This window comes from Trichoderma ghanense (genome assembly GCF_004382785.1).
Source record: "Trichoderma ghanense strain CCMA-1212 chromosome Unknown scaffold_4, whole genome shotgun sequence".
Taxonomy (NCBI): Eukaryota; Fungi; Ascomycota; class Sordariomycetes; order Hypocreales; family Hypocreaceae; genus Trichoderma; species Trichoderma ghanense.
The window spans coordinates 307106-329904 of record NW_027395667.1 but is presented as its reverse complement, the minus strand read 5'-3'; the positions used below and the strand labels follow the sequence as shown (position 1 = coordinate 329904).

The window sequence follows — 22799 nt, the reverse complement described above, 5'->3', positions numbered from 1 at the left end:
ACACGATATACAAGTATACTACATGATTTGTTTTGTTTTTATCCTCGAGGATTTTATGATGGGCGATGTTGGATTACATTTACACAGTTCCAGTCACAATTACAGATTCGTGCTTCAGATATGAATTTTCTACTTGACCATTTTGACAGTCTGAATCTTCCGTTTATGGATACTGCATGTATGTGTGTGTGTCCACATGAGCTGATGATGGATCTGATTTGATTGGGGTGCATGCCGGTGACAGCTTGTTGGGTGGCATTGGGCATCTGTTTTTGTGAGATGTGTCTGGAAGTGTCTGTATGCGGGTTTACCCTGCAGGGGATTTTGGGGGGGTGACGTAGAAGTTTTTGTTTTGTTTTGTTTGTTGGCGGGAGAAACGGATGCGTGTCTCTCTTCAGTAGAGAGGTGTTTTGTCCACGCTTATCTGTTCTTTTCTTTGGCTTGGGGCTATAGTTCTTGATTGCTTATTTTTTTCGTTCTTACTCGTTGAGTTTCTTTGCGGCTTCGAGAGTGACGAAGTCTGGTTGTGTCTAGGGTATGGATCTTTCCTGTGATTTGAGATGGAGAAGGAGGAGGAGGAAGAGAGTGCGATGTGATGAGGTGTGATGCGGTAATAGATGGCCTGTATGCATATGCAAATGCGGCAAGTATTAACGCTTGGGTCAAGAGGTGGCGTGGCGGTGCCGGATGTTTGGTCTGGTTCTGGATTCGGTGGCATGGATGGGTGACGGGCCAGCCGAAGAGACAGATTTACTTTGGTAGTAGGTATGAGACGGGATTTGACATGTCTTCCTCTCGCTCTTCTTCCCTTGGGCTCTTCTTCTACTTCATGTGCTTGGTTTTCTAAAGTGCTCCAAGGTACCTATCAGAAGGTAAAAGTACATGTCGAGACAGACGGACCACGGCAGACCTTGAGCCAAGTACCGCTACATTGGCAAAAAAATGAGACAGATTATCGGGCATCTCAGCTGGGATGCACATCCCTGCCGCACTTGGCATGCCAATAAACCAGACACAAATGGCATGACAGGTTAACCGCTTCAAGCACACGAATTTTCAATCACACGCACACATTAACGGCTCTTGATGTGATGTATACCGTAGGCAGTGCCTGTGCTGTTGATTTGTGGTGCGCATGTTTCATGTGCGGCGTCGGTGTCTTCTTGTATCGCTGGGATTGGTTGAATGGCAAAAGTGCCAATTCCAATGGCTTTCCTTCATCTTGCGCAGTTGGGATCTTGTGCAGCAGGTGACCGTGGTTTTTTACCTTTCCCGCCTTGCCCGCGTTGCCGCCTTTCCTGACTGGATTGGACCCTTGTTGGCTGGCTTGATATCAAGGAGCAGACGGGAACGCGGGTGAGTGGCGGGCTTTGCTTGCACTGTGCTGGCATCTTGCACCCTCAAATTTGGTGTTTTCCGTCGTTATTGCACATCCTGGGGACCGGCTACGAGTAATGTGGTTTAGGTGATGCCGCTTCCAGCCTATCACACCATGAGGCAGAGGTAGAATCCTTGGACCCTTGAAAAGGGAGAAAGAATCAAGAAGAGCGCATCACCAACGGAAAGAAGAAGAAGACACGAGGCGATTGGACAGAGGGCTCACGTCAGAAGCTCCCCGTTTGGGGCGAGCTGACATCACATGGCCGCTATGGCAGGTTTGGCGCGTACCGTGTCGGTTACGGTGCGAGTGCCGGCAGCGCCATTGGAACTGGAAACGAGAGGTATGACGACAAAATTGCCAGATCAGAAGGGAAAACCCTTGCCGTTGCATGGCTTGGCTGAGGTTGACGGGAAGACGGGGGGAGAGGTATCGGTACTCGCTGCACATGCCGGGTGTCTGTACGTGGAGCAATAAGACACTGTACGAGTAACAGGTACGCTGGGACAAACAGCGGACGGCGGACGAGGGTTGATGAGGACGGACGATGAAGGGGATGCGCGTTCGATGTGGCGGGCTGATAGGGCTGAGCAGGACGATGGATGCTGGGCTAGCCGTGCCCTGATCTCTGCGCGGCCGACAGGGAAGCGGATTCTTGTGTAACAGATGGCGTCGCCTGTATGGCTTCCCTGTATGCCTTCATGCTCAATGACTGCACGGGAGACGCGCCAGGTGTGCACCTCCGTACATGTACATGAACACGCAGCCGCGCTGGTGCCGGCATCGACACAAGTACCGCTACTTGCAGGCGCCAAAAGTGGCACCCGTTGCCTTTCGCAGGCAGCAGCTGTGGGGGGGCAGTGCCGAAGGGCAGAATGCAGACCCCGGTTCGCTTCTGGCGAATCAGAAGCGAGGACAGCCCGCCCCCAGCCCAATATTAAATCAACCCAGCCCGTTTGCGAATCCATGTCAGAGGCGTGGGTTCTTGTACAAGTACTTGGACGGGCGCAGACTGACGATCGAGGAAGAGGCGTCCAAGGGACCGAAATAACAGGCGAGACGCAGAGAATCAGCAGAGGGATTCATTCGCGCGGCATTTCGTGTCCAGACTCAAGTCAGTCAGTATTACTAAGTAAGTCAGTCAGCAGCACAAGTACGAGTACTGGAACCTATCTCAAGCTTGATGGCATCTGTCACTTGACTTGCGGATCGGAACCCAACGGAAGCGCCAAAAAAACAGAGAGCGAGCGAACCGACCAAAGAAGAAAAAAAAACTTTTGCCCCNCGGTCCGGTCTACGGAGTCTACACGGAGAGGCGTTTGAGCGGTCCTGGTTGTTGGTTCATCGTTCGTTATGACCTTTTGCTATGCGAGTATATGACGTTATCCTTTTGTTTCCCTCTCAAAACAAACCCCCTCTCCTCTCAACCCCCCCAAGGTTCCCCAAACGCACACCAGTTTGCCTGCTCGCACTTCTTTTTTTTTTTCCCTCCTCGTTTCCCTTTTCTCTCGCTGGTCATTCTGCCCACACCTCCTTACCCAGCGCCGCACCTCCACGCTTTGCACGCCTCTGCCAGCCCCATTAACGACACCCCCGAACCAGGATTCCGGGTTTGCTTGGGTGTAGAAGAATTAAAAAAAATATTCTTCGAGGCGATACACACATAGGAAGCACACAGAGGCTTCGCGATCTCGACGATCCAGGGCATCGCAGAAGCGGCGCTGGCCACGACGTGCGCCGTCGCGAGCCATCCGATCCCCCTCGACCCGCGACCGGCCGGCTGACGACGACGACACGCCCCGACTCGACGCCGACCGGGCCGTGATTGCTCGCTCGCTCGTGCTGTCTCTTTTGTCGTTGATTGTCGTCTTCGTTTCGCGACCTTCGTGTTCGTGCCGCTGGTTGGAGCCCGACCGCTTGCTTGCGTGTCTGCGTGACCGCTTGCTCGCCCTCCGCCCGTCGAGAGAGCCCGCGCCGTCCCCGACCGACAAGACAGCGACCGCTGCCCTCGCCCATCATGGCTGGCCTGGGCCCGTCCGGGTCCAACGCCCACGGCCTGAGTTTCCCCCAGACGGGCTTCCGACGCAGCGCCGCCTTTCCTCCCGCCCACGCCGCCCAGCCCAACAAGCAGTCGCCGGCGCCCCAGGCCGCCTCGCCGTACCAGTCGCAGGCCTACCCGCCCCAGCAGCCGCCTCAGGCCTACCCGCAGCACCTCTTCAACACCACCGCCTCCGTCAACCCGGCCGTCGCCAATGCCTCGTCGCGCGCCTCCAACGTCCACGTCCCCAGCGCCCTCAACGTGCCGCGACAGCGCACCGCGCCCTCGCGCCAGCAGATACAGCCCCAGTCCAACCCGCCGCCGATGCTCTTCCCGACCTCCATGAGCCAGCCCGTCGCCCACGACTCCATCCTCTCCCATCACCAGCAGCACCAGCAGCATCACCCACAGCAGCACCAGCAGCACCCGGCCCAGCAGGCGCTGACCGGCCACCCGGGGCACGCGCAGCAGCAGCAACATCATCAGCAGCAGCAGGTTCAGCAGCAGCAGGCGGTACAGCAGCAACAGGCGCAGCAGGTCCAGCAGCAGCATCACTCGCAACAGCAGCAGCATCACCAGCAGCAGCCCCATCACCCCGCTTATGCCCAGCATCCGCAGGCACACCAGGCAGCTCATGCTTCTCACCAGGCTCATCAGACGCACCAGGTTCACCAGGTACAGCAGCAGGCACACCAGGCGCAGCAACATCAGCAGGATCAGCTCCACCATGTACATCCGTCTAGGTCCCAGCAGCAACAGGCGCAACAGCAGCAGCAGCAGCAGCAGCAGCAGCAAGCGCAACAGCAACAGGCACAGCAGCAGGCGCAGAAACAACAGCAGTCTTCGCGGCAGCAGCTCCAGATTCCCCAACCCCAGACCCAGCAACAGGTTCCCCAGCAGGTGCAGCAGCAGGTTCCCCAGCAAGTCCAGCACCAGGTCCAGCAACAAGTCCAACATCAGCAGCAGCAGCAGCAGCAGCAGCAGCAGCACCAAGCGCAACAGCACCAGGCTCAGCAGCATCAGGTTCAACAGCAGGCTCAACAGCAGCAACATCAGCAGCAACACCAGCAAGCTCAACAGCATCAGCAGCACCAGCAGCTACAGGCTGCCGCTCAGCAACCAGAACCCGTGCCCCAGCAGCAGCAGGACAACCACGCCTCGGAGGACCTGGACATGGACGGCCAGCAGGACGGGGACGAAGACAGCAACTCCCTGGCGCCGTCCAAACTCATCAACGACCTGGCGGTGACCCAGCCGATGGGAGAGATGATGTCGCCGCCTCCCGAGGGCGGCAGTTATCCCACGCTCGAGGCCGTCCAGAAGGCCGTCCTGCGGTACTGCACATCGGTCGGCTATGCCATCGTCATCGGACGGTCCAAGAAGACGGTGCCTGGTCTGAAAAAGGTCCTGTTCGTCTGCGACCGGGCCGGTAAACCGCCAAGCCGCGTCAGTCCCGAGTTTCGGAAGCGAAAGACGTCTTCGAGGAAGTGCGACTGTCCCTTTGGATTCTTTGCCATAGAGCAGCGCACCCAATGGACCATCCGCTACCGACCAGACCCATCACATCTGCAGCACAACCATGGGCCGAGCGAGAGCCCGTCGAACCACCCTGCCGCCAGGAAGCTTGACAGCAAGATGGTTGCTGCTGTCAAGCAGCTCAAAGAGAATGGTTAGTATTCTTCCTCTCAGTACGCGCGGAGCAAACAAAGAGGGTCAATGGCAAGAGGAGGAACATGCGCCTGTTGGGCAGAAATTCCCGCTAACCGATCCTTGTGTAGGTGCAGGCGTATCCGAGACACTGCAGATTCTTCAGACGGACAATCCCGACTGCCACCTGCTGCCGCGGGACATTTACAACGCCCGCGCCGCCATCAACCGCAATCCGCAAAAGGTAGCGACGGGCCTAGCGGAGAACAGGCCGGCCATCTACACCAAGCCGCTGCAGTCGCCCGAGGACCGCATACGATCCGAGCTGCGACGAGAGCTGGCCAAGGCTCGGGACGACCTGAAGAAGCTGGAGGAGGAGAAGCAGAAGGAGATTGACGACCTCAAGGCCAAGATGGCGGAGAAGGACAAACTGATAGAAAAGTTTGAAATGTTCATCGACATTTGCAACGGCAGGGTCATTCTCCAGCGGGAGCGGCTGGCTGGTCCCGAGGGCGGCGCGGCAGGCGGTGGCAATCCCAGCGTTTAGGCGCAGACATCAAACGCTCTGCGTCAGCCTGTCACCTCGTCGTCCTCCCTCCGCTTGGCGTATCGGTCTTTTGACATACAATAAAGGGCACTGGAGAGCAGTCAAGTCGGTCCGGTCTACGGAGTCTACACGGAGAGGCGTTTGAGCGGTCCTGGTTGTTGGTTCATCGTTCGTTATGACCTTTTGCTATGCGAGTATATGACGTTATCCTTTTGTTTCATCTTGGATTTTTTTTTTTTTTTTTTTTTTTTTTTTTTTTTTTCATATTGCTTCATCTATCATTGTCAGAGGAGATGGAATTCTCTTCACCCTCCTTGTTGCATGAGGACTGTAACAGATGTATGCTTTTTGTCTCTCGAGTTTTGTTCCTCTTTTCCCGCTGTTCTGCATTGTTCTTTTCTTCCCTTTTATTCTCTGCAATCTGACTCATCTTTCCGCTTCACTTTGTTGGTTTCTCTACTTGTTTTGTCCATTTCTGTCCGATTCTTCTTGTTTTCTCCATATTTTGGGTTCTTTTGAGGGGCATCAAATTACATGTAAACCGGTCTGACTTGAGGAAAAGAGGGGAGGTTGAGATGGATAGGGATGGATGGACTTGGTAGCTCTGCTTGGTAGATTTGAATGAACGATGGATGAAGATGTATCATGCTCTTTCGTAGAGTGCTGTGAATTCTTGAACACAATGATATTCGATCTTACGTTGACATTTAACATATTCTCAGCGTTGGTTCGATGATATACATGTCGTTTGCCATGAGTTGTTGGCTTCATCGAGGATGAAGTGGTGCGCGCTTCCTGTGACCCGGTGTTTGGGATTGAGGCGTGTGCATGCATGTCTCTAGTCTGTCTTGATCAAGGGACAATGGGATGGGAATGGTGTGGAGTGTTAATATCGGAGTACATTACACATTCGAGCTTGAACCGGCATATCGTTGTGTCCATCTATCCGTATCTGAGTGATGGTAGTGTGGCGTGGGCGTATCAGGGGAACAGAGCAGGTTGCGGGTTTTAAAATGGCCAGATACTCCGTCGTCCGGAGGTGGGTAGGTACGTGATGTGCATAGGTACAGTGACTCTCGAAAACTTACGATCCGCCTATTAAGGCAATTGCCATACTATCGGATCAGAACTTTTTGTGCCCCACTGTACAGTATTGTGCGGGATGGAGGATTTAAGGGAGACGGTGTTGAGATAGCTGGTAGGACGAGGTCGCGCGAAACAGTGATGTGTTTGCGGGTTGACTCGGTTGAGTTATCATAAGAGTGTGAGAGGGGATTGAAATGTGGATTGTGGCGATGGCTTCATGGATGGAGGCAAGAGAAGTCTCGTTGCCACCCAGTTGGACTCTGTACAAGTTATGCCTCCAAGCCATTGCCATGATAAACAGGGCAACAGCATCATCATCAACGCCCTGAAGGATACTCGTGGCGCCACTACCAATCTGTACAATTCCATCCCACGAGAAGTAATAAACACCAAGAAGGAAGACGCCGAACGCCACTCTCCACCAAAAGAAGCAATGCGCTGGTTAAATAATTCACTGCTCCTTTTCTTGCCGTCCCGCCGCCGCCGCCGCCGTGGAGGCGACAACTTGATATGGACTGCGAGTGTCAACTGGACTGGGACTAGCATCAATGGAACCAGAAAATCAGGGGTCCGTCCGTTTGGGTTTCAAGGTACTGGGCCGGCTGGTTTTGAGCTTGGCAGCTTTGGGCTCTAGTGGGAGGTTGAAGTTGTCCAGTTGCTGCTGCTGCTGGTTTGGCTGTGTTTGTGTGTGTTGTGCTTCATGCAGGGAACAGGAGGTTGGGCGAGGTACCTCTGAGTGTTGCTGCGTGTATCTTCTCGATGTCTTCGGTATCGTGTTATGGCGCCGTTTGCTATCTGAAACTTCTATTCGTCCAAAGACATTCTCTTCGTTTTTATTCTCTTTCATCTGTTCTATAGTTCTGCATCCATTAGACCCCTGTTCATCGATCGTCTCGCTTGTGTTGAGCATCTCGATTTGTCGGTGTACCTTTTGCAGCACCCCCCAGCACCTCCACTGGTACCTCAGCATACCGCCGCGACATCTGCTGCTCCCAAGGTACCGGCCCTCAACGTGCATCCTGCATCTCCCCTTTGTGAAACCTCCTGCTTGGACTCACTGAGAGCTCCGAGCCGCACCGCGATCAGCATCTTCTACCACCTACTGCACTTTTCGGGCGAGCGTCTTCTGTTTCCGCCTCGTCTTCGCCCTCGCTCTCGCCCGGTCGCTGCCCCTCTGCGGGATCCCCCTGGCCAAGAGATCCGACAAACGAGCGCCCTCGACACCCCACCAACGCACCCTATCCCCCGACCTCTGACGACGCTGGAAATGACCGACTTCTCGACGTAGAAGCTCTTCGTCTCTTCCTTTCTTCTTCTTCTTTCTGCCAGCCTCAGTCTCTTCCGCACGCGACCGCCCTCGCCATGGAAGTGACCTCGGCCACCGCCCCGAGCCTCGGCGCCGCCAGCAGCAACGGCGCCTCGCTGCCCGCGCCGCCGTCGCCCACGCCCACGCCCACGCCCTTCCCGACCATCGACCCCGAGCGCGTCGTCGAGCACCTCGTCGCCATCTGCGAGGTTGCCCTGGGCGCATCGCGCAGCGACCTCGAGCTGCCGGGCAACCTGCTGCACAAGGCGTCGTACGCAGAGACCGTCTCGCGGTGCACGCGCTTCGCCAACGACTCCCTCAATGTGCTCTACATCCAGAAGGACCTGGTCCAGGCCGGGGCGCTGGAGAACGGCAACGACGCCGCCGCCGATGCGGGCGAGCACAGCAATGGCGTTGCTGGTGAGGATTTCTGTAATTTTTTTCTCTTTGTGTCCCCTTCCCCCCTCTCTGTCTCGCGGATGTTGGGAGAACCCTGTGTGATTTGGCTGACATCTCCCTCTGTTTTCTTCTTGTTGATATAGCTCCCGCTACCTACGACTACACCCTCTCGACCGAAATCTCCTCCTCCCCCACGACTGTCGCCACTCTGATTTTGCTCAAGGCATCGCAAGCGATTGATTCTTCTCGTCCTCTTACCTCGCAGATATTCATCACCAATCTTCCCGGCCCCGCCTCCCTCAATGCCGCCGCCGGAGACCAGGGCGTTGCGCTCTCCCCGTGGGAGGTGCTCCATTCCCAAGTCCACCACGCCCTGGTGCCCTACTTCGACGCCAACAGCAAGAGCCAGCTGCTGGCCAACGGGTCCAGGGGAAGGGACGTCGACGCCAAGACGGGCATTCCCGTCACCAAGAAGCGGCTCAACGACCTGGAGCTGAGCTTGCTCCACCTGCAGCAGAACGTCGACATCCCCGAGATCTCGCTGACGTTCCACTCGCTCATCCAGAATGTCCTCGACGACGCCGAGGTCGCCGGGACGAAGCCGTCCATTGAGGCCATCCCCAAGAACCTCCTCCAGGACAGCAGCTTCCTCAACAAGCTGCAGGCCAACGTCAACACCTGGATCAAGTCCATCCAGGGCATCACCAAGCTGACCAAAGAGACGTCGTCCAACGCCGTCCAGGAGTTCAGCACCGCCAGCCAGGAGGTCAACTTCTGGCTGTCCATGGAGTCCGCGCTCGAGGGCATCGAGGACCAGCTTAGGAGCGAGGGCGTCCTCCTCACCCTCGACATCCTCAAGCACGCCAAGCGTTTCCAGGCCACCGTCAGCTTCGTCGCCGACACGGGCCTGAAGGAGGCCAAGGAGAAGGCGCAAAAGTATAACCAGCTCATGCGCGATTTCCCCCTCGACGAGCTGCTGTCTGCCCCGTCCCTGCTCAAGGTCGAGGAGGCCATTACGCAAATCTTTGCCCACCTGATGAAGAAGCTGAGGGTGTGCCCCTATCCCATCCGACGAGCGCTGAGCTTGGCTCAGGCCATCTCGGCGGATCTAAACGACGTGCTTCTTCGTCTGCTTCCGGGCACCGAGCTGGTCAACATGGGCTACCCAGAGTTTCAGAACGTCATGCGGACGTGCGACAGCATCTTCGCCGCCTGGGAGGACAATATCAAGGAGTTTACGCACCTGGCTCGCATGCTCATCATCCGCAGAAACGAGAAGCGCATTCCCATCAACGTCGAGAAGAATCACTCTGAGCTGGAATCGCGAATCAAGTACGTCAGCGCGTTCCGAGACAACCACGAACAGCTGCAGAGGACCATTGTCAACGTCCTGGGGCCCAAAGCCATCCTTCCCGGCGTGACCGACGTTACCGCCTCCTCCACTGCCACTGCCGGCGCCGTCATTGAAGAAATGGGCGACGTGGATGCCGTTGAGGAGGTCAAGCGGGCCTGGGAGGCGCTGCAGAATGTCGACCTGCTCGATGTGACGGACCAGGGCAAGGAGCGGTGGGCGCAGGCCGAAAACCTGTACAATGAGCGCTCGACGCGCGTCGAAAACTCCATCATTGCAAGGCTGCGTGACCGCCTCGCCACGGCCAAGACGGCCAACGAAATGTTCCGAGTCTTTTCCAAGTTTAATGCCCTGTTTGTGCGGCCCAAGATTCGCGGTGCCATTCAGGAGTATCAGAACCAGCTGATGGATCACGTCAAGCAGGCCATCAACGGTCTGCACGAAAGGTTCAAGCAGCAGTATGGCCATTCCGAGGCCCATGCCATGGCTCAGCTTCGCGATCTTCCCCCCGTCTCGGGTGCCATCATCTGGGCCCGCCAGATTGAGCTGCAGCTGGACGGGTACATGAAGAAGGTTGAGGCTGTGCTCGGACCTGACTGGACTCTGCACGCCGAGGGTCACAAGCTCCAGGAAGAGAGCGAGCTGTTCAAGAACAAGCTGGACACGGGCAGGATATACGATGCCTGGCTGGCCGATGCCAATCGCCGAAAGATCTCCATCGCCGGCCAGCTCTTCAACATCAACCGGGTCCGGTCTGCGGGCGGTATTCTTGAGCTCAACGTCAACTTTGATCCTCAGATCATCACCTTGTTCAAGGAAACCAGGAACTTGACCTGGCAGTCTTACCTTGTCCCTCATGCCGTCACCACCGTGTCCAAGGACGCAAAGAGAGTCTATCCGTATGCCGTCAGCCTGATGGAGGGTGTGCGAACCCTGTCGCAGACCCTGCGCCAGATTGGTACCATGGGCGAGGAATCCATCCTCCTCAACGGGTACAAGAACGAGGTGTACAAGCTCATTAGCGATGGCGTCCCGCTGAGGTGGGAATCCTTTGTCAACTCGCACGAGCTCTTTTACGCCGATCAGAGACAGATCCGCCCCTTGCTTCCCGGAAGCACCGGCTTTGGGCCCGCCAAGAACACGGAGAGCAAGCATGGCATGTTCATCTGGGGCTTTTCGGCGGCTGTTTCCGTCCTTCAGTCCAAGACGGCGACGCTCAACTCCATTTACGCTACTATTGAGCAGGCCCTAAAGGATCTTGGCGTCTGCCCTTACGATGCTGCCGCTTTCCAGTCTCACCTCGATACCATCCAGGCTGCTGTCGATCAGCTTAACTTGGAGCAGTATGCCAATCTCGACTTTTGGGTGCGTGGCGTGAACCACAAGGTGCAGACTATCCTGCTGGAACGTCTCTCTACGGCTGTTCAGGCCTGGATCGCTGCCTTTGAGCAGGATGCCGCCGAGGAGGACCGGCGGAAGCTGTCCAAGGAGGACGATGGAAAGCAGGATGGGCCTACCATGAAGCGTCTCATTCTCGAGATTACCATGCGCAACCAGGTCATCTATCTTGATCCGCCGTTGGAGTACGCCAGAGCAAGCTGGTTCCTCCACCTCCATGACTGGCTGGGCATCGTCTGCAACCTGCGCAAGATCAAGGCTACGCGATACCAGATGAGCCTCAACACCGACGCCCAGGAAGAAGCCCGCTTTACCGACCTGCCATCTCACTGTGCGGATATGCTCCACCGCGTGTACCTGTCTGTCGAGAAGAAGCTGAGGGAAGTAAGCATCTACGTCGACAAGTGGCTCCAGTTCCAGTCCCTCTGGGATCTTCAGTCTGACCAGGTCTACGACATGCTCGGCGACCATCTTCCGCGATGGCTCGAGTGTCTCCAGGACATTCGCAAGGTCCGCACGACCTTTGACACGCAGGAAGTCAGCCGTTCCTTTGGCCACATCACCATCGACTACGACCAGGTCCAGACCAAGGTGAATGCCAAGTACGACCAGTGGCAGCAGGAGATTCTCATCAAGTTTGCCAACCGGCTGGGTAACCGCATGCGCGATATCAACGCCGACATTGAAAAGGCGAGGAGGAACCTTGAAGGCCAGAGCTCAGACACGTCGTCTACCGCCGCGGCCGTCCTCTTCATCACGGCGGTGCAGAGCTGCCGGCGCAACGCCAAGCTGTGGGCGCCCGAGATTGACATGTTCCGCCAGGGACAGTCTACCCTGGTGAGGCAGCGGTACCCGTTCCCCAACGACTGGCTGCACATCGAGCAGATCGAGAGCCAGTGGGAAGCTCTCAAGGAGATTCTGGAGAAGAAGTCCAAGATCATGGAGGAGCAGTCTGATGCCATGCGGGCCAACATCATTGCTCAGGATAAGCTGATCAATGAGCGCATCGGCGAGGTTGTGGCCCAGTGGAACGAGGAGAAGCCCGTGTCGGGAACGATCCAGCCTGATGTAGCCTCTGCCACTCTGACGACCTTTGAGACGCGCATTACGGCTCTTCAGGAGGAGTTCCAGCAGGTCATGAAGGCTAGAGAAGCCCTCGACATTCCCGGCAACAACGACAGTATTCTGGAGATTACCCTCGAAGAAGTCCGCGATTTCCGCTCTGTTTGGTCCAACCTCTCTACCATCTGGACGAGTCTCAACGAAACGCGCGACATGCTGTGGACTGCCGTCCAACCGAGAAAGATCCGCCAAAAGGTGGACGACTTGATCAAGAGCACCAAGGATATGCCGAGTAGAATGAGGCAGTATGCCGCTTTTGAACACGTTCAGGGGGTGCTGCGAGGCTTCCTCAAGGTCAACAATATCCTATCCGATCTGAAATCTGATGCCATTCGCGAGAGGCATTGGCACAAGATTTACAAGCAGATCAAGCCCCAGAAGCGCTTCTCACCTAGCTCCATGACGCTTGGCGATGTCTGGGATCTCAACCTTACCGCGACCGAAGTCATTGTCAAGGACATCATCGCCCAGGCCCAGGGCGAGATGGCGCTTGAGGAGTTCTTGAAGCAGGTTCGCGAAACGTGGCAGAACTATGCCCTCGAGATGGTCAACTACCAGAACAAGTGCAGGCTGATTCGCGGCTGGGACGACCTCTTTGCCAAGTGCAGCGAGAACTTGAACTCGCTCCAAGCCATGAAGCACTCGCCTTACTACAAGGAGTTTGAAGAGGATGCGGTGGCCTGGGAGGACAAGCTGAACCGCGTCCACGTGCTCTTCGACGTCTGGATCGACGTGCAGCGCCAGTGGGTGTACCTGGAGGGTGTCTTTACCGGAAACGCGGATATCAAGCACCTTTTGCCCATTGAGTCCGGTCGTTTCCAGAACATCAACAGCGAGTTCTTGGCCGTGATGAAGAAGGCCAACAAGACGCCCTACGTGCTGGACGTGCTGAACATACCCAACGCTCAAAAGTCCCTGGAGCGTTTGGCAGAGATGCTCAACAAGATCCAAAAGGCCCTGGGTGAATACCTGGAAAAGGAGCGTGTTTCTTTCCCTCGATTCTACTTTGTTGGTGACGAAGACTTGCTGGAGATGATTGGTAACAGCAACGATACTTTGCGCATTGCCAAGCACTTCAAGAAGATGTTTGCTGGATTGGCTGGCCTCATCATGGACGACGAAGGAGTCATCTCCGGCTTTACTTCCAAGGAGGGCGAGGCCGTCACGCTGAACAAGGAGATCTCCCTGGCCAAGACGCCTAGGATCAACGACTGGCTTGCGCTGCTGGAGAACGGAATGAAGCAGACGCTTGCGGAGCTGTTGGCCAAGGCCGTCGAGGAATACACTCCGATCTTCGAATCTGACAACATTGACCGGGAGGCGCTGGTTGCCTTTATGGATGCCTTTCCCAGCCAGATTGTTGTTCTCGCCACACAGGCTGCCTGGACGACGGCTGTTGACACGTCGCTTGCGGCTGGCGGACAGACGCTCAAGGCTCTCTTCGAACGAGAGGTGCAGGTGCTTCGCGTGCTCGCGGAGACTGTGCTGGGAGACCTCGAGATTATCCAGCGCAAGAAGTGCGAGCAGCTGATTACGGAGTGCGTCCACCAGCGAGATGTGATCGAGAAGCTGGTCAAAGTCAAGGCGGATTCGGCCGACCACTACCTCTGGCAGCTCCAGATGCGCTACGTCTACACCCCCGAAGGCAACTTCCTCAACCGCCTCTACATCAAAATGGCCAATGCCAAGCTCAACTACGGCTTCGAGTATCTCGGCGTGCCCGATCGGCTCGTTCGGACGCCCCTTACCGATCGATGTTTCCTCACACTCACCCAAGCCCTGTGCCAGCGGCTCGGAGGCTCGCCGTATGGCCCCGCTGGTACGGGCAAGACGGAGTCCGTCAAGGCCCTGGGTGTCCAGCTCGGACGATTCACGCTCGTCTTCTGCTGTGACGACACTTTCGATTTCCAGGCCATGGGCCGCATCTTCTTGGGTATTTGCCAGGTTGGTGCGTGGGGCTGCTTCGACGAGTTTAACCGTCTCGAAGAGAGGATCCTGTCTGCCGTTTCGCAGCAGATTCAGAACATCCAGCTCGGCCTGAAGCAGGGTGCCGAGAACGACAAGTCGCAGATTGAGCTCGTCGGCCGGCAGCTTCGCGTCAACGAGAACACGGGCATTTTCATCACCATGAACCCGGGCTACGCGGGCCGTTCCAACCTGCCCGACAACTTGAAGAAGCTGTTCCGCAGCGTGGCCATGTCCAAGCCCGACAAGGAGCTCATTGCCGAAGTCATGCTGTACTCGCAGGGTTTCAGCCAGGCCAAGCGGCTCTCCAAGCAGACGGTGCCCTTCTTCGACAAGTGTTCCAAGGAGCTGTCCAAGCAGGCCCATTACGACTTTGGTCTCCGTGCGCTCAAGAGCGTTTTGGTGAGCTCTGGCGGTCTCAAGCGCTCTCGCTTGGTAGATGGCGACCTTGGGGCCGAAGAGATTGTGGAGCCCGAGATCCTCGTGCAGAGTATCCGTGAGACGATTGCGCCCAAGCTTATCAAGTCGGACGTGGACATCATGATTAACATTGAGGAGGACTGCTTCCCCGGCGTCCAATATGTGCCCGCCAATCTGCACGCTCTCGAGGAGGCGATTCGCACGCTCGCTGCCGAGCGCCACCTCGTGGTCACGGATCTGTGGATGACCAAGGTTCTTCAGCTGTACCAGATTCAAAAGATTCACCACGGTGTCATGATGGTGGGTAACTCTGGCACGGGCAAATCGGCCGCCTGGAGGCTCCTGCTTGATGCTCTGCAAAAGGTGGAAAACGTCGAGGGCGTCTCCCACGTCATTGACTCCAAGGTCATGTCCAAGGAGGCCCTGTATGGTAACCTGGACTCTACCACTCGAGAGTGGACGGATGGTCTGTTCACGAGCATTCTGCGTAAAATCGTGGACAACCTTCGTGGTGAAGACTCCAAGAGGCACTGGATCGTCTTTGACGGCGATGTCGACCCCGAGTGGGTTGAAAACTTGAACAGTGTGCTCGACGACAACAAGCTGCTTACCCTGCCCAACGGAGAGCGTCTCAACTTGCCGGCCAATGTCCGCATCATGTTCGAAGTCGAGACGTTGAAGTATGCAACACTCGCCACTGTTAGTCGATGTGGTATGGTCTGGTTTAGCGAGGATACCGTCACGCCCAACATGATGGTCACCAACTACATCGAGACGCTCCGCAGCGTCCCCTTTGAGGACCTGGACGAGGATAGCGTTGCCACGGGCCAGAGCCCTGCTAAGACGCTGGCCGTGCAGGCCCAGGTTGCCGATCTGCTCAACGGCTACTTGACCGAGGAGGACTTTATCAACCAGGCTTTGGAGCGTGCTCTGCGATACAACCACATCATGGAGTTTACGGTTGCGCGCGTGCTCAACACCCTGTTCTCGCTGTTGAACAAGGCCGTGCGCGACATTATCGAGTACAATGGACAGCATGCCGACTTTCCTCTGGAGTACGACCAGATTGAGGGCTTCGTGGCGAAGAAGCTGCTGCTTGCGCTTGTCTGGGCGCTCACGGGAGATTGCCCGCTTGGAGACCGAAAGCTGTTTGGCGACGACATTTGCGCCTTTGCCAACTTTGGCTCGCCGCCTCTGGACGGCACCAGCTCGCTGATTGACTTTGACGTGCTGCTGCCGCAGGCGGAGTGGACGCCGTGGCAGAACCAGGTGCCCAGCATCGAGGTCAACACCCACTCCATCATCCAGACCGACGTTGTCATCCCGACCTTGGATACCGTTCGCCACGAGGATGTGCTTTACTCCTGGCTGGCTGAGCACAAGCCGCTCTTGCTTTGCGGTCCCCCTGGTTCGGGTAAGACGATGACGCTCTTCAGCGCTCTTCGCAAGCTGCCCAACATGGAGGTGGTCGGCCTCAACTTCTCGAGCGCGACGACGCCCGATCTCCTGATCAAGACGTTTGAGCAATACTGCGAGTACAAGAAGACGCTCAACGGCGTCATGCTCTCTCCCACGCAGATTGGCCGCTGGCTGGTCATCTTCTGCGACGAAATCAATCTTCCGGCGCCCGACAAGTACGGTACCCAGCGCGCCATTTCGTTCCTGCGCCAGCTTGTTGAGCACAACGGTTTCTGGCGGACTTCTGACAAGTCGTGGGTTACTCTCGACCGCATCCAGTTCGTTGGTGCCTGTAACCCGCCCACGGATGCCGGACGTACGCCCATGGGCGCTCGATTCCTTCGTCATGCTCCTCTCGTCATGGTCGACTACCCCGGCGAGCTCTCGCTGAACCAGATTTACGGCACGTTCAACGCGGCTGTGCTCAAGATTATTCCGTCGCTGCGTGGATACGCGGAGCCGCTCACGCATGCCATGGTGCGCTTCTACCTCGAGTCTCAGCAGAGGTTCACGCCCAAGATTCAGCCTCACTACGTGTACAGTCCCCGTGAGCTTACTCGCTGGGTTCGCGGTGTGTACGAAGCGATCAAGCCCCTGGAGTCGCTGTCTCTGGAAGGCCTCATCCGTATCTGGGCGCACGAGGCCCTGCGACTGTTCCAGGATCGTCTTGTGAACGAGGAGGAGCGCAAGTGGACCGACGAGACGGTTCGCCGCATCGCCATTGAGCATTTCCCCACGATGGACGAGGAAAAGGCTCTCGGCGGCCCGATTCTCTTCTCCAACTGGCTGTCCAAGAACTACGTCCCCGTCGACCGGGAGCAGCTGCGAGACTTTGTGTCTGCCCGACTCAAGACGTTCTGCGAGGAGGAAGTCGACGTTCCGCTTATCCTCTTCAACGACGTCCTGGAGCACGTGTTACGTATCGATCGTGTCTTCCGGCAGCCGCAGGGTCACTTGATCCTCATTGGCGTGAGCGGCGGTGGCAAGACGACGCTGTCGCGCTTCGTGGCCTGGATGAACGGCCTCAAGGTGTTCCAGATCAAGGTGCACGGCAAATACTCTGCGGAAGACTTTGACGAAGACTTGCGGGACGTGCTGCGGCGATGCGGCTGCAAGGGCGAGAAGATTTGCTTCATCATGGACGAGGCCAACGTGCTCGACTCTGGATTCCTGGAGCGCATGAACACGCTGCTTGCCAACGCCGAGGTGCCCGGTCTGTTCGAGGGCGACGACCACGTTGCCCTGATGACGGCCTGCAAAGAAGGTGCGCAGCGGCAAAACCTGCACCTCGACTCGCCCGAGGAGCTGTACAAGTGGTTCACTCAGCAGATTGTCAACAACCTGCACGTCGTCTTCACCATGAACCCGCCCGAGGGTGGCCTGGGTTCCAAGGCCGCCACCAGTCCGGCCTTGTTCAACAGATGTGTGCTGAACTGGTTTGGAGACTGGTCGGACCAGGCGCTGTTCCAGGTCGGCCACGAGCTCACGCACTCCATCGACCTGGACAAGAGCAACTTTAACGCTCCCGACACGATCCCGGTGGCTTATCGCGGCCTGCAGCTGCCGCCGTCGCATCGCGAGGCGGTCGTCAACTCGATGGTGTACATTCACTACTCGCTGCAGCGGTATAACAAGAAGCTGCTGAAGCAGCAAGGCAAGGTCACGTTCCTCACTCCCCGGCACTTCTTGGACTTTGTTACCCAGTATGTCAAGCTGTACAATGAGAAGCGCGAGGATCTGGAGGAGCAGCAGCGTCACTTGAATGTCGGTCTCGAGAAGCTGAGGGATACCGTCGACAAGGTTCGCGACTTGCGAGCCAGTCTTGCGGAGAAGAAGGCGCAGCTCGAACAGAAGGATGCCGAGGCCAACGAGAAGCTGCAGCGCATGGTTGCGGACCAGCGCGAGGCGGAGCAGAGGAAGAACACTTCGCTCGAGATTCAGGCGGCGCTGGAGAAGCAGGAGGCGGAGGTGGCGATGCGGAAGAAGGTTGTGCTGGAGGACTTGGCAAAGGCAGAGCCGGCGGTCGAGGAGGCCAAGGCGAGCGTCAGCAACATCAAGCGTCAGCACCTGGTCGAAGTGCGAGGCATGTCCAACCCCCCGCAGAGCGTCAGGCTCGCGCTGGATGCCGTCTGCACGCTGCTCGGGCACAAGATCAACGACTGGAAGGCCGTCCAGGCCGTGGTTCGCAGGGAAGACTTTATTGCCAGCATCATCATGTTTGACAATGCCAAGATGATGACCAAGGGCTTGCGGAACAAGATGCGCAACGAATTCCTGTCGAACCCCGAGTTTACGTTTGAAAAGGTGAATCACGCTTCCAGGGCCTGCGGTCCCCTCGTTCAGTGGGTCATCGCCCAGGTCAGCTATTCGGACATCCTGGACCGTGTCGGGCCGCTCAGGGAGGAGGTCGCACAGCTCGAGGAGCAGGCGCTCGAGACCAAGGCCAGCGCGATGGCGGTGGAGAAGAACATTGCGGAGCTCGAGTCGAGCATCAACACGTACAAGACCGAGTACGCCACCCTCATCAGTGAGACCCAGGCCATCAAGGCGGAGATGTCCAAGGTGCAGTTCAAGGTCGACCGAAGCGTCAGGCTGCTCGACAGCTTGTCGTCTGAGAGGGCACGTTGGGAGGAAGGAAGCAAGTCGTTTGAGACGCAAATCAGCACGCTCGTGGGCGATGTCCTCGTCGCCTCGGCGTTCTTGGCTTACGCCGGCCTGTACGACCAGACGTTCCGGAAGAACATGGTGGACGACTGGTATCACCAGCTGGACTTGTCCGGCATCCAGTTCAAGTCGCCCAACCCGGTGACGGAGTACTTGTCCAGTGCAGACGAGCGCTTGGGATGGCAGGAGAACACGCTGCCGGTGGACGACTTGTGCACGGAGAACGCCATCATCCTGAAGCGCTTCAACCGGTATCCTCTCATCATCGACCCGTCTGGAAGGGTTACGGAGTTCCTGCAGAGGGAGTGCAAGGATCGTCGCCTTACGGTGACGAGCTTTTTGGACGACACTTTTACGAAGCAGCTCGAGAGTTCGCTGCGTTTCGGCAACCCGATCCTCATCCAGGATGCGGAGCACTTGGATCCCATTCTGAACCACGTCTTGAACAAGGAGTACCAGCGAACGGGCGGCCGTGTCCTCATCCAGCTCGGCAAGCAGGACATTGACTTTTCGCCGTCGTTCAAGCTCTACCTTTCCACGAGAGATCCGTCGGCCACGTTCGCGCCGGACATCTGCAGCCGAACCACCTTTGTCAACTTCACCGTCACGCAGAGCAGTCTCCAGACGCAGTCACTCAACGACGTGCTCAAGTCGGAGCGCCCCGACGTGGACGAGAGGCGGTCCAACCTCATCAAGCTGCAGGGCGAGTTCAAGGTGCATCTGCGCCAGCTGGAGAAGCAGCTGCTGCAGGCGCTCAACGAGTCGCGCGGCAACATCCTGGACGACGACAAGGTCATTGAGACGCTCGAGACGCTCAAGACGGAGGCGGCGGACATTTCGGACAAGATGCGCAACACGGAGGGCGTCATGGCGGAGGTGGAGGAGATTACGCAGCAGTACAGCATCATTGCCAAGTCGTGCAGCGCGGTGTTTGCCGTGCTGGAGCAGCTGCACTACATTAACCACTTCTACCAGTTCTCGCTGCAGTACTTTTTGGACATTTTCCAGTCGGTGCTGAGGGGGAACAAGAACCTGGCCAAGGAGACGAATCACAACGTTCGCCGCGACATCATCGTCAAGGACCTGTTTGTGAATACATTCAAGAGGACGGCGCTTGGGCTGCTGCAGAAGGACCGCATTACTCTGGCTATGCTGCTTGCTCAGGCGTCGCCGTACAAGATGGACAAGTCGATGATTGACGTGATCCTGGACGACCGGATTGCTGGCGTGGATCTGTCTTCCAACCCGGACGCAAAAGAGGCCGCTTTCCAGGATGCCCGAAAGCTCAGCGTGCTCAAGGAGAAGCTGGACGCCGTCCCGAGCGGCGACTGGGACAGGTTCCTCGGCGAGGAGCTGGCGGAGGCCGTGGTGCCCAAGGTCTGGGACGACGGCACCTCGGAGACGGATCAGGCCCTGTACTCGCTGCTGCTGGTGAAGCTCTTCCGCATGGACCGCTTCGTGCCTGCGGCGGAGCGCTTCGCGGCTCTCGTGTTTGGCTCCGACATCTTTGACATTGTGGAGGACCTAAAGGAGATTGTGTCGCAGGTGTCTGCCACGCTGCCCATTGCGCTCGTGTCGAGTCCCGGCTTCGATGCCAGTTACAAGGTGGACAGCCTCGTGCAGAGGATGGGCGTGCGGTGCACCAACATTGCCATGGGCTCGAACGAGGGCCTGGCCAGCGCCGACAAGGCCGTCAGCAGCGCCGCCGAGACGGGCTCGTGGGTGCTCATCAAGAACGTCCACCTGGCGCCGACGTGGCTGCAGAGCCTGGAGAAGCGCATGGAGTCGCTCAACCCGCACAGCGACTTCCGGCTGTTCTTGTCGATGGAGTCGAGCCCCAAGATCCCCGTGAACCTGCTGCGCGCGTCGCGCGTGCTCATGTACGAGCAGCCGGCGGGCGTGCGAGCCAACATGAAGGACTCGATGTCTTCGCTGTCGACGCGGGCGGTCAAGAGCCCCGTGGAGAGGACGAGGCTGTACCTCTTGATATCGTTTTTGCATGCCGTTGTGCAGGAGAGGTTGCGGTATGCGCCGAACCTTGGCTGGAAGGGGTTCTGGGAGTTTAATGACAGCGACGTAAGTTTTTTTTTTTTTTTTGTTGTCTTCACTTGTTTGTTTACAAGTTTGGGTCCACGTTTTACTGACTTGTTTATAGTACGAATGCTGTGCGTTCATTGTTGACGTGTGGATCGAGAGCGTGGCCGGCAACCGAACCAACATTGCGCCGCAAAACATTCCCTGGGACATGATACGCTACCTGGTGACGGAGACGTACGGCGGCAAGATTGACGACGAGGGCGACTTTAGCCTGCTGCGACAGCTGGTGACGTCTTTCCTGACGCCGGCCGCGTACGATGCCGACCACAAGCTGGTGGACGGGCCGGACGGCGGGCTGCTGGTGCCGTCGGGCACGGGGCTCCAGGACTTTATGGCGTGGGTGCACAAGCTTCCGGAGCGAGAGCCGCCGACGTACTTGGGCCTGCCGGCGAACGCGGAGAAGCTGTTGCTTGTGGGACTAGGCAGGAGTCTGGTTGAGAATCTGAGGAAGGTTACGGGGTTGTTGGATGAGAATGAGAGGTTGGTTACGGACTCTTAGATGAGAGGACGTTGGGTAACGGTGGAGGATGAGACTTGATGATGATGATGATGAAGGAGACGATGGACGATGGATGACTGGTTTGCGGGTCTAACTTGACTTTGTAGACGGATGAGATTAGACGGTGGACTTTACGTTTCCTTGCTTGCTTTTGTTTCTTTGGTTTAATGAGGGACGATGCTTTGATGTGTATTACATTATGCGGATACCCTAGATGATGCTTCAGTGCTTACAATAGCTTTAGAGTATGCGCATACATATGGTTTATTTATGGCTTGTGAGGTGAATTGTTTAGTTTACGAGGTTTCATGTGTTTTATATATCTGTTTACTTTTGAGCATGATGTGTTTATTTGAATTAGGTGTGGGTTTGCTTGATCTTCTCTTTTGTTTTGAGTATTCTGGGGAGAACGAGAATGGTTTGTGCTTGTGGCTGTTTCATCAAGCTTGATTAACAGCCACCATATAGAATCTTGGGTATTGGTTAACGTGCAGGTAAGCAGTAATTATTCTGACTGAAGTACTGTGGATGTGCACTCTGTGCTTATCGTGCTTTTTTTTTCTTCAAAGGCTGAGGAGACATTATGTATGAGACGGCGCAAAAATCATTCGAAAGACGTCGTGCTTTTGAGGAAGACTATTGTGTTTGTTTCTGCTTTGGGAGGTTTAAGTTGCGAGTTGGAAATGATGTGTTGCTTAGGTACTTTGGAGACTTTGGTGATTGCTGTTTGATATTTGATATTTAGTGAATGACTGTGTATGAAAGTATATGTGCGTTTTTGGCTTGATGTAGCTGGTATTATAGGGTATTGTTCTGGTGGTGGTGGTGGTGGTGTGATTGGAATGGTGGCTGTTTGTTGTGGTGAGTTGTGCTATTAAAGTTGCTTAAACTTGCACGCTGTATCCTGGACGTATGTATACTGTAGAAGTGTCTTGGTCATGTCATTGCATGTGTTTCACATGGAAGGGATTGAGCGTGCTTAATGGACTATGAAACGGCAAGACAAAGTAAGTAGGTACAAAAAGTAGTCCATGTAGGAGAATTACAAATGTTGTTCAATGTTGCTAGATCTGAAAGGAGGAGTAAGATGCCCCTTTTGTAGAGATGCATCCAGGGCTCAAGGAAAAAAAGTAACTGTCTTGTACTGCAATGTTGGTTGTATGGGGGAGGCATGTTGCCTTTTCGCGTTGATGTCCGTCTGTTGTTGAAAAGCATGCGCGCCGGCGTTGTAGGTTAAGTATGATATAGATTTAACCTTGGACTTTTCGTATGTGCCGTTGATAATTGGATCTGCAAGGGAACTTTATTGTAACTCCCAGATAAGAGAAAATGTAGAACACAAAGATGTCTTGGAATAGATACGACGATGGGAAATGCAATGCACTGCTGACATGGCAATGCATCTGACTTTTTCGTTCTGGCTG

The 22799-nt window shown here is 56.2% G+C and overlaps 2 protein-coding genes across 2 annotated transcripts; both read left to right on the top strand.

Annotated features, from left to right (window-relative positions):
• Nucleotides 1-3395: 3395 nt before the first annotated feature.
• On the top strand, nt 3396-5610 carry CCMA1212_004272 (uncharacterized protein; the record flags this gene model as incomplete). The annotated part of the gene is made up of 2 exons (XM_073701583.1): nt 3396-5085; nt 5195-5610. The coding sequence occupies 2 exons, from the start codon at nt 3396-3398 to the stop codon at nt 5608-5610; spliced, it is 2106 nt and encodes a 701-aa protein (XP_073559426.1).
• Nucleotides 5611-8058: 2448 nt separating this feature from the next.
• Nucleotides 8059-21375, top strand: CCMA1212_004268 (Dynein heavy chain; the record flags this gene model as incomplete). The annotated part of the gene is made up of 3 exons (XM_073701582.1): nt 8059-8434; nt 8545-20855; nt 20935-21375. The coding sequence occupies 3 exons, from the start codon at nt 8059-8061 to the stop codon at nt 21373-21375; spliced, it is 13128 nt and encodes a 4375-aa protein (XP_073559839.1).
• Nucleotides 21376-22799: the final 1424 nt, after the last annotated feature.